At 53.8% G+C, this 11384-nt stretch overlaps 1 protein-coding gene across 2 annotated transcripts; it reads left to right on the forward strand.

Moving 5' to 3' along the window:
- Nucleotides 1-6361: 6361 nt before the first annotated feature.
- SRSF1 (serine and arginine rich splicing factor 1) lies at nucleotides 6362-10041 on the forward strand. Of its 2 annotated transcripts, XR_015183949.1 has the most exons (6): nucleotides 6362-6636; nucleotides 7036-7220; nucleotides 7474-7646; nucleotides 7905-8091; nucleotides 8501-8620; nucleotides 9538-10041. XR_015183949.1 is itself a non-coding variant. In XM_086475029.1 (5 exons), the coding sequence occupies exons 1-5, from the start codon at nucleotides 6443-6445 to the stop codon at nucleotides 8521-8523; spliced, it is 762 nt and encodes a 253-aa protein (XP_086331155.1). In that variant the 5' UTR covers nucleotides 6362-6442; the 3' UTR covers nucleotides 8524-10041. The 2 variants fall into 2 exon arrangements, 1 of the variants encoding a protein (XP_086331155.1); XM_086475029.1 differs by having other exon boundaries at nucleotides 8501-10041.
- The last annotated feature ends 1343 nt before the right edge of the window (nucleotides 10042-11384 follow it).

Consider the following 11384-nt stretch of genomic DNA (forward strand, 5'->3'; position numbering starts at 1 on the left):
CTGGTGCTGCGACTCCCCACCCTCGCCAGCCCGGCTCTCCCAGACCTCCTCGTCCCATGAAGCTCGCTGCTCCTTTGATCTTTTCTTTCTCACGTGTGGTATTTCAAAGCATAAAAATGTTAATGTGCTTCCTGGGAAACTATCAAAATAATACCTGACGTTCATGCTTGGGTGCTGCCTCTGAATTACAAGGATCTGCTCTTCCTATTTACTACCCTCGAGCAACCGCACCCAGAAGGTGTATTAGGAAAAAGAAAAAATTTACGATTCTTCTATGTATTTGCCATTTTAGTTGGGCCATCCCAGTACTAGTAAATCCAACACAAGAAATGAAAATGGTCTTGGTTTTGCTTTGCCCCGCACAGCAGAGCGAAGGACAACAACCGCTGCAGCGGAAGACAGCCAGGGTGTTCCCACCCCTAATTTCTGACAGCGTATTTCAACTCGCTAATTCAAAAGCAGCTGATTTTGCACCTTTCGCCTTCTTTAAGAGCGACCGAGATATGAAACGTGAGGTTTCCTCATCGAGGAATGTCTGGGTGATAAAGAGCAGGATGTCCAGCGGGAACGGAACACGCCTTTCAGCAGCACCTTTCAGCCGGGGCGCTGGGCTCGGCAAACCGCTCGGGAACTTGGCAACTGCTCCCACCCTGGGCCTTTTGTAAATGTCTAGTTTATTTTTCCCCGTTTGTTTGCTTTTCATTGAGCTCAGACAGTAAAAATACACAGCTCGGTGTCACTCCTACCTTGGTCTGCGTGACTTTGTGTGCAAGCAGTGATCGCAATCCCTCGCCTTTCTCAAATGTTTACAGAAAGTTACGCACGTCAACGGAACAGTTCCTAAAACTTTATTTGTATTGAAAAATAGTCTGCTTGAAACAGATTTTGATGCTCTCCTCACCCATTCTAGTTCCTTGTGTTAAAAAAAAAATCAGCAAACCCACATTGACGCCACAGGGGCCACATCCCGTCGTCCCTTTTCAGAGGGAGCGGGGACGGCGGCAGCGCTGCCAGCGGCTCTCTGCCGGGGAGCTAATGGAAACCCTCCTTTTAAAACCCACTGAGGCCTAGCAAATGGGGGCTATTTTTGGAGAACAAAAAGATTCAGCTCTACCCACGCTCCCGAGGCTCGGCGGCACGGCCACCACGACGTCTAAGCGCGGAGCTCTCGCTGCCCGCGGCAGGGCAGCTGACGGCTGTGCCGCGGCACCGCGGGTTCCTGGCGGGGAAGGCGCCACCAAATCAGCAGCTATCGATGCCTCTATCGGAGAAATACAGAATATCGCCTGTTTGATGAGCCCCGCAGCCCGGGGCTCTTGCTGCAAGGGCTGGCTCGCTTGGCGTTCCCTCCCCGGTGTTTTGTCACCGCTGTTCCAGTTCCCCGTGTCAGGACGGCACCGTCCGCTCCCGGTCAAAGCCCAAGCGGTGGGACTGGAGGTGCCGAGCGGGGTCGGGGAGCTCCCGGCGCTGGTGCGGTGCCACCGGTGCGCGCTACAGCAGCGGCTCCTCGGGGGGTCCCGGCACAGGGAGCTCAGCCGGTCGCCTGCCGCACGCCTGGGGCGTGGGGAGGCAGCGAGGGGAAAGGAGGCAACTCCGGGAAATGCACAGAGAAGTCAAAATAGCCAAAGAAAAAGGAGCGAAGGAGCGGTGGCAGGGGAAACCCTCGCCGGCCAGTCTCCACCCAACCACAAGGATCTTTCGGAAATACCCCCCAAAGGGATATTTTGTGTCTTTGTTCCTTAGCAGGAATAAACCTCGGCGGGTTTATTCTCATTGACGGTCGTCATTCATTTCCCTCCGTCCACCTCAGGCTTTGGAGGATGCCGCCAGGCAGGGAGAGGGAAGAGCAACGAAACTGGCTGCCGCAATAGCCAGGGACAGCGGGAGGCAGGGAGCAGCGGAGAGGGGGCAGGAGCAGAGCCCTGTATGTTTTCCCAGGGAAAAAAAAAAAATTCCATTACAACAGGTTTTGGGGGGCTTGTTTAAACTTTTCAGTCTGTGCTAACTGCTGCCTCTTCCCCTCCCTGCCCCCAGACGTGGTGCGCTGGCAGGTGGGAACCCAAGGTGAAACGAGGCGCTGAAAATCAGAGTACCATAAAAACAAGACAGCAGAAATCACATCGACCCCCTGATTTTCATTTTTTTATTATTATTTTGTTTAAAAATTAACCTGTAGTTACTACTAGGCAAGACAACCAACCCCATGTGATTTAACGAGGTGCCTCCATGCGCCCCTTCGGCCAGCCCGGCAGGGTGCTGGGGACCAGCCCGGGGTGACGAGGCGGCTCGTGGTCCTGCGCCGCCGTGGATCCGGCGTCCCATGAAGAGCTCAGCAGCCTGCTCCGGGGTCCTCACCATCGCGATCTGCCGAGGCCGTCGCGCTCAGCAGCTGGCACGGTGTGGCTGTCGTAACGAAGGGAAAAGAGCAACGTGTCCGGATTGCCAAAAATGAGCCTTTTCCCCACGCCTTCCGGGCGTGACTGGAATTCCAGTGGTGTTATCTGTGGGAAATGCCTGTTGGTGCAGCCTGCTCTTCCGGGGGGGCTTTTCTCCTCTAAATCCGTACCTGGGTGTGCCCCTTCGGGCTGGCTTTCAGGAAAAACTCACGCTGCCAAAGCGCGCTGTGGTTTCCGTCCGCCCCAAGACAAGCTGCAGCATGTGCACGTGGAATTGTTTGGCTTCCACAGAAATCTACATCAATAAAACGAGCTCTGCCGCCACCCGCTTTTAGGGGAGATATTTCCAGGCTTACACACACTTCCCTTGTCTTATCCCTGTGCTCAGAGTCCCTCTGAAAAAAATCCCAGACTGCGTTTTCGCATCATTTTTCTACATGCAAATGAGTAACTTTGATACCATCGAGGCACTATTTGGAATCAAAGGTCCCCTAAACATTGGTTTTATCTTTCGAGCGCCGAAGACACAGTCTGTGCAGTTTCGTGTCGCTGTTGAAAAAGCAACCGCTCAAGCAGCACGTTCAGAACGACTGTCACGGGAGGGAAACAAGAAGTTTGGACAATTCAAAGCTCAGTTCTCCAAAAAAAACCGCTACAACTTAAGACGCCTTTTTAAAAATGACCCTTTTCTCCCAAACAACCTGAGCTTTGACGAACTGTTATTTTGCAACAAAGTAAGATTAGTCAAGACTAATCCCAGCTGGCTCGTACCGTCCCAAGGATTAGGAAAACCAGGTTTTCGTTAACAGAGGACGCAGAACTGCAGCCCAGCTCAGGCGCGGGCTGCGGTCCCTGCTCTGCCCCTACCCCACCCAGCCCATCCTGGGAAAACCTCTCGCTTCCAACCCCTCGGTTTCGTCCTAAATAAAAATGAGCCGTGACCCCATTATCAAGCGTTCGAGTATCTTTGCACACAGCAAGACCCGCCGGCGGCATCGGGACGGTTATTTGTGGAGAGCGAAGCGGGAAGCGGCCTGGGAAGGGAAGGGAGAGGAAGGCGCTTGTCATTTTTTACCCCCAGTAGCTGGGGTTTGTTTTTTTAGCAGGATTATTTGCCATTTCCTTCCCAGTAATTTATTTTCTACTTAATTAATGTTTAATGATTCTCCACATGTACGTTTTGCCAGAAAGCCGAAAGCGACTCCGACAAAGCAAACAAACGTTCTGCAGCTTATCCATTGGAAGCGCTCTGCTGATAGCACCGAGCTAAACCAGGTAACGAGGAAGAAAACATTCACTATTTCTATAAGGAGATGCTTCATTAAGGTAATTAAGGCGACGATTTAAAGCAGTTATGAAGATTATTAACACACAAGAGAAATTACGCAATAGGGTTTTCACAAACCAGGCGGACTTACCATTATTTTACGATGCCTTTAAGAACAACTTTCAGCACTTTAATAAGCTTTTGAAAATAAAGGCTCATTTCTTGGCAAAGGACGGAGCCTACACCTGGGAAGAGCCTGTTTGGGGTCTTTGAGATTTGGGGGTTTTTTGCGGAGAGGGGAATTGTTCTTTTTTTTTTTTTTTAATACGCAACAAGTACTTCTGGGCTGGCAAATAACTGAATGAGGTTGTTAAACTGTGCTGGTATTTACCCCAAAGCACCCACGGAAGTCACGCAGCCCAGCGCCGGAACCACAGGGGCTCTGCCGTCGCCATCTCGCCAGTTCCTATTCCGCTACAGACGCAGTTGCGAAACCATAACCCTCCTTTAAAGACGCCGAAAATCCCCAGACAGTCGGTACTTTGTGCTTCGCAAACCACCGCTTCTGAGGACGGGCTCTCTCCTCACATCTCTCGGTGATCAACAGCAGCCTTTACTCAAACCGCTGGCCATCCAGCACAGGTATTGCCAATGTTAAAAATCACCAGAGCAGAGCACGTTACCGCGCTTTACCGCACACGAGAGAAAAATGAACGGCGTCCGTAACAGTCAGGCACGTTACGATGTTATACTGAAAATATTGTTCTAACTGTAAGTCGGCAGGATTGCTGTTTTTTCTAGAGGAATACGCGTTTTTAATTAAGACATGAAAAATGAGGTACGCATGACAGACTCTACTTAAGAGGCATGACACATTTTTCAAAATCCCTTAATTAACTTAGGAGCCTAAAGGGTTTTTCTACACACTCAGATACTACTTTAACCCCATCACGGTGGTTACAGTGACTCAACCTCTCCGGCACCACGTGGACTCGCCTGTGCTGATACCAAAGATACCAAGGGATAAACGAGAGACGTCCAGATTGCAAAAGTACAATTATTTCAATCATTTTTAGAAGTATCCCTTCCACAACTGTCCTATCGTGCGGGTCATACAAAAAACCCTCCCTTCGAAAGCAAATCTGCGACCTGAACTCCAGGCAGCGAAGCGTGAGCAGAGGAACGCGTCGTGTGGGGTTGGGGCGAGGCGGGACACACCAGGGAAGAGCTGTGCTGCCGCGCTCAGGGGGTTGGGGCACGCGGTTTGTCAATCCAAAGCTACATTTACTGCCTTAACTTACCTTTTAGGGCTTTGTGACAAACCAGACTACCACGCTGCTGGTTTAAAATGATTTTATTTAAATTATAATCTCATCAACATAACACAGTTGTGCATTATTTTCATGCTTCTTCCCCAGAAAACACTTTTCTGCCGTTTTGTGCACATTCTCACGTTAGCTCTACATTAAGCCTCCGAAGACGCACCGCGCGCTTCTGCAGGAGCACAAAGCCCTCAGGAGACGATGTTTTTATAAACGCGTCCACTTGAGATGTGACTTTGCCTCAATCTCAAATGCTTTTCTTGTTCCTCCACTTCAATTAACTTATGTAGACACAAAGTCAAGTACATTCTCAAGGTTTGTTCTGTCCAAAGTCACTGTGCTCAGCCCGCGAAGTGGATTGGAGCGTCCTTCCAGAGCAAATCACGAGATTAGGCTGATGTAAGAGCCCCTGAGAACAACGATACCGGGGTCAAAACCGGGAGAGCACTGGGCGAGGGAAAACGAACAAACAACGAACCCCAAGTGACCTAAAACTTTAACGCTCTGCTGAAGGGGACACGTAAGCAGGATGCTCGCATGGCTGAGCAGCGGACCCCAGGCCTGGATGCAGCTCCCTGTGCCCTCAGGGCAGCCATTTTACCTCAGCGTGGCCGAGCCGGTCCCAGCTCGCCTCCGTCCTACCCTGGGCCCTCCCTCCCGCCCGCCTGGGGAGCGGGCACAGCCCTTCTCCCCACGCCCCTGGGACACGCCACAACGGGACAGAGCCGCGGCTAAAGCGCCGGTGCGGCCGCAGCCCCTCTGCTCGCAGCGGACACCGACCGCCCGCCGGCCCCGCCGCCATCCCGCCCGCCTCCCCTCAGCCGCTGCACACGGCCCAACCGCCCCCCCCCCCCCCCCTCCACCCCCGCGGTGCATTGTGGGACACGCCCCAGCGCCTTGGCGCCAAGCGCCCCCCGCCGCCGCGATGCATTGTGGGATACACCCTCCCCTGCCCCGGCCGGGTCTTCTTGGCGCGGACGCCGCACCGGATGTGACGCCATACGGCCTGCCGCCGTTAAAAACCGCCGCCGGGGATTGCGTTCTTCCCCCACCGCGGGCAGCGAGAGGTTTCCGAGGGAGAACCGAGCTCGCTGCACCCTCGCGCTCAGGAGCTGCAGCGCCGGTGCGGGTTCGGCTTCTTGGGTAGAGCTGGTGAGGGGCAAGAAGGGAGGAACTACTTTCCTCCGAAGCCGCGCATGCGTAGGACGGCGGAGTGAGGGCGCGGCGGAAGACGCGGGCACCGCCTCGTTCGCCGCCAGCGCGGGAGGTGCTGCGTCCCGGGGTGAAATCGCTGCGCGCAGTAGGACCGCGAGGGGAGCCGCCGTCGCCATTTTGAAGCGGTTGTTGGGGGAGGCGGCGTGTGCGCTCCCGTGTGCCCGGCCCGGCCCCGCCGCCTGCTCGCCCGCCCGCTCTCCGCGCTCCGGCCCTCCACCGCCGCAGCCATTGCTGACCTTGCCATGTCCGGAGGGGGCGTGATCCGCGGCCCAGCCGGCAACAACGACTGCCGCATCTACGTGGGGAACCTGCCCCCCGACATCCGCACCAAGGACATCGAGGACGTCTTCTACAAGTACGGGGCCATCCGCGACATCGACCTCAAGAACCGCCGCGGGGGCCCGCCCTTCGCTTTCGTCGAGTTTGAGGACCCCAGGTGAGACCCCAACCACCCTCGGGCCCTCCCCTGGGAGGGGGTGGGGGGTGGGGGCTTGGGCCCCGCCGCGGCCTGGCTTGTGTCTGTCCCCGTCCGCACCCCCCCTCCCCCCCCATCCCGGGCCTGAGGCGGGGGCGGCCGCCCGGGAGGTGCCTCTCGCCGCCCGTGCAGCATCGGCCCCCTCCCTCCTTCCCGCCGCGCCGGGCCTCGGGCCGCGCTAACGGGCCCCCGCGCCGTTGCGGGTGGCGGCCCCGCTGCCGGGGGCCCGGGGAGAGGGGCGGCGGGCGGCGCGGGGTGGGGCCGGCGGGAAGCGGGAACAAAGGCGGGGGGGCGGTGCGTGGGCAGGGCGCGGCGCGGGGGGACGGGCGGCCACGCTCACCGCCCCGTCCCGTCCCGCAGGGACGCGGAGGACGCCGTCTACGGGCGGGACGGCTACGATTACGATGGCTATCGCCTCCGCGTGGAGTTCCCTCGGAGCGGCCGGGGCACCGGCAGAGGCGGCGGCGGTGGCGGAGGGGGTGGAGCCCCCCGGGGCAGGTACGGCCCCCCGTCCCGGCGCTCGGAGTACAGAGTGATCGTCTCGGGTGAGTCATTCCTCTCTCTCTCTGTTAGCCCAAGTCCTCCCCCGGGGTCCTCCAGGCAAGCTTCCCAGCGAGGGGTGATGCAGCTCCAAGTTGTTGCTTCAAAAGCATCACCTGGCGTAGCCTGGGAGGAGCGGCATGGCCGTAGGGTGCGAACAGCTCCTCGAGGCAGCGCGGCCGCCTCCTACATAGTGTCTTTTTGATTGTTGTAACTACAGGAGGTGAGAATACGATGTCTTGCTTTTTTTTTATCTAGGGCTGCCTCCAAGTGGAAGTTGGCAGGATTTAAAGGATCACATGCGTGAAGCAGGTGATGTATGTTATGCTGATGTTTTCCGAGATGGCACTGGTGTCGTGGAGTTTGTACGGAAGGAAGATATGACCTACGCTGTGCGAAAACTGGATAACACTAAATTTAGATCCCACGAGGTAGGTTTCATACTTACTTTCTTTGGCCAGAATTGGATACAAGGGGCTTAACAGTAGGATGTGAAGGTAAGGAACGTGTGGTGTTCGTCGTGTACAAGGCAGCGAAATAAGTCTGTGGTCAGTTGGTCAGGAGGTAGATTTAAAGCGTTGGTGTCTATTTCTGTGCTGTAGTAAACGATATCTTCAGTCTGTCAGCATGCCTAAAAAGATGGCCCTAAAGCCTAGACTTTTCAATCGAAAGTTCTGTCTATTCAATAGGGAGAAACTGCCTACATCCGTGTTAAAGTTGATGGCCCAAGAAGCCCAAGCTATGGAAGATCTCGGTCACGCAGCCGTAGTCGTAGCAGAAGCCGTAGTCGAAGCAACAGCAGAAGCCGCAGTTATTCCCCAAGAAGAAGCAGAGGATCTCCACGCTACTCTCCCCGCCACAGCAGATCCCGATCTCGTACATAAACGATCACTAGCTCTGATCTTTTTGTAGAACCCCATGTTGTACACAGTTTTCCTTTACTTAGTACAGTCTTTCATTTTTTTTTAATTCAAACTGTTTTATTCAAATTGGCTGAAGTGTTGAATTGCATTCTTGTGTAAAATCCCTAGTGAGTATTTGCTCCTTAACATCAACATTCCCCTCATGTCTTTGGTAAATTGTATTTTAATTGATGTCAGTCAGGCTTGTTTCGCTTTAGTTCTAGTTAACTACCAACATTCTTCGGACCGTGGTATTGCTGTGTAAATGTCTCAGTGTTCAGCTATGGTTTATACGAGCTGGGGATGTTGGGATGTTTGTGGCTAACTTGTCTCTTCTGGGGGATCTTATATTTTATCTTGCCTTTTCGTGTGTCTTTCTGTAGACATATCTGAAGAGATGGATTAAGAATGCTTTGGATTAAAGGATTGTGGAGCACATGTCAATCATTTTAGGATTGTCAAAAGGAGGATTGAGGAGGATCAGATCAATAATGGAGGCAATGGTATGACTCCAAGTGCTATTGTCACAGATGAACTTGGCAGTATTGACCTTATACTGAGAGACAGGTTAATTGAGTGCGTGCACCGACGTGTCCCTTCAGGCATGGTCTAGTTCCCGCCGACTGCAATTGCCCTTTTCTTTAAAACCCCTTTTGGGGGGCAATTGTGGCAAACTACTTGCTTTTGTAACTCTCTATTCCATTCTAGTTTTTTAAAGGAATAAACCGGGACGGGGGTGGGAGCATTGGTTTACTTCGTCACGCAGCATTTGGTGACAAGTGTGAATGTCCTGTAGTCTTTGTGCACTTGTAGTAGATCAAGGGTATCTTCCGATCAGAGTATAATATCAATACTGCTAAAATCTGCATGTCCTCTGTGTGACTGATACAGCGTTGCTATTTCATTTTTATAAGTATCAGAATGAGAGCAAAAAATAGAAAACCTAGTTGGGAATAATTTCGTAAGTCTCAGCCCTGCCCCCTCAGAGTAATTCGCAATGACTCACCGCTGTGTTTGACAACTCCGGGGCGTTAATCCTGTTCCCTTCCAGCTGGGAGTGCTAGCTGTAGCTTAGACATCCAGTAGGTGATAGCTTTACCAGTAAGCTTTTCCAGTTTCATAAACATTTTTTGCAACCACAAAACCTGTAGCGCACCACCGTACGAGCAATGAGTATGTTGGCATTTTCCGTTGGCGTATTGTAAATATTGCGATGTTTCCTCCAAATAGTAATTAACATTTCTGAAAAAAAGTTATCTGAGCATCACCATTCGAAAGTTTGCTTTGGGGAATTGATAGTTATTAATGTACATCTGTATTAATTGATGGCAAACATAACTGATCATTCCCCAGAATCCTATTTTTTCATTACAGTATCTAACTTTTTGCCTCCTCTTTTTTGGTTTTGCTGGTTATAAAGGTTTGGATTGGAGAGGGCTCACTGGATCCCAATCCTTGGAGCTGGATCATTGGATTCAAATCATAATGTGGATAGGATAGGGAGGCTGAATTGCAAGGATTCATGGAGCGGGATCAAATTACCAGGAACATAGGAGTGGATTCCTGCCCCAACCAAACCGCATTCGTGTGGATTTTTTTATTCAACTCAATTGGCTATTCCAAAGATTTCTTTTTTCCTATTTTTGACGATTGGAGCCCTTAAGATGCACGATGGAGTTTTTCATGTTTTTTGGTAAAAGGAGCAAAGCGAGGACCTGGAGAGGTACGCTGGAGCAATCTCCTTGGAAGGATTCAGCACGAGTAGATGGTAAACGATAAAGGGGAAAAAGGGGGGTTTGTTTAAAAAAAAAAGTAAATAAGTCATTTCTCTAAATTTAAAGATGAAAATTGGAGTTAAAGATTGAGTAGGTTTTCAATTGGCTATCGCCTTGTTTCTTTGACAAATAAAATTTTTAAAAAAACCCGTGCACGGTTGTCCTCCTTTGTTGCCGAGAGCCTGGGTCTCTGCTCGCCGCTGCGGCCTTGTGAAATCGCGGGTTTTCGGACAAAAGGCTTTTGTGTTCCACAGAGATGCAGTGTTTCACAGGAAGCGTTGATGTTTGAGCTGCTCCTGAAGAAAGGATCAGTTCCCTGGGAAATGGGTGGAATTTGTTGTACGAGGGGGGGAAAGGAAGGAATTCTCACTGCTTAAACGAGGGCGCTTTAATATTAATGGCGCTGCTCCTGGTGCTCTCTTTAAGGGCACCCCAAAGGGAAAATGTGAGATTAGGGGGGCTCGGCGCTGCCCCGGTAAGGAGTAAATAGGGGTCGGGCCGGTGTGTGTGGTGGTGGAGGCGGCAGCAGGCGAGGGGTGACGGCAGGTCACCGCGGTGGCGGGGGAATCACCCCCGCGGCCGGGCTGGGACCGCGGCACCTTCCCTGGGTGGAGTGTCCGGGTACGTGAGGGTTCCTTGGGGCGTCTGGCGGGATGAGGCTGCTCGGGGCTGGATGGCTTTGATGGAGGAGTGCGGTGGCGTGTGGAGCGGGAAGGGGTTGCTGCACCCTGTGGGCGGCAGCTTGGCCTGTCCCGGGGTCCCTCAGGTCCGTGTTGAGGTGCGCTGGGTTGGCGGGGTGAGGGTTTGGTAGTGGGGGGCTGCAAGGGGCCGGGGGGTTGCTGTGAGAAGCTGCTGGAAGCTTCCGCTGTGTCCAACAAAGCCAATTCCAGGTGGCTCCAGGATGGACGTGCCGCTGGTCAAGGCTGAGCCCCTGGGTGATGGTGGTGGTGGTGCCTCTGACCACCGCAGCTGGAGCGAGGGAAAGCGAAACAGCCCCGCAGGCACCCAGGGTGGTGGAGCAGCGGGAGGAGGCGCCCGGGCACCGGGGTAGAGGTTCCCCTGCAGCCCCTGGTGAAGACCACGGTGAGGCAGGCTGACCCTGCAGCCCCGCGGCGGAGCAGGCACCCACCTGCCGCCCCCGGGGGACCTGCCTGGGAGCAGGGGGATGCCCAGAGGGGGCTGTGATGCTGGGGAGAGCCTGCGCTGCAGCCCTCCCTTCCCGAGGGAAGGGACCCACGGTGGAGCAGTTTGGGAAGAGCTGCAGCCTGTGGGAAGGGCCCGTGTGGGAGAAGTTGGTGGAGGAGTGTCTGCTGGGGGGGGGGGACACCCCACGGTGGAGCAGGAGAAGGGTGGGAGGTGTGTTCTGGTGTGATGAACTGACCCCAACCCCCCTTCCCCATCCCTCTGCGCTGCTGGGGGGAGGAGGGAGAGAAATCGGGAGGGAAGTTAGGCCTGGGAAGAAGGGAGGGGGGAAGGTGCTTTTAAGATTTCG

This window comes from Leptosomus discolor, chromosome 18 (assembly GCF_034619465.1).
Source record: "Leptosomus discolor isolate bLepDis1 chromosome 18, bLepDis1.hap2, whole genome shotgun sequence".
Lineage (NCBI taxonomy): Eukaryota > Metazoa > Chordata > Aves > Leptosomiformes > Leptosomidae > Leptosomus > Leptosomus discolor.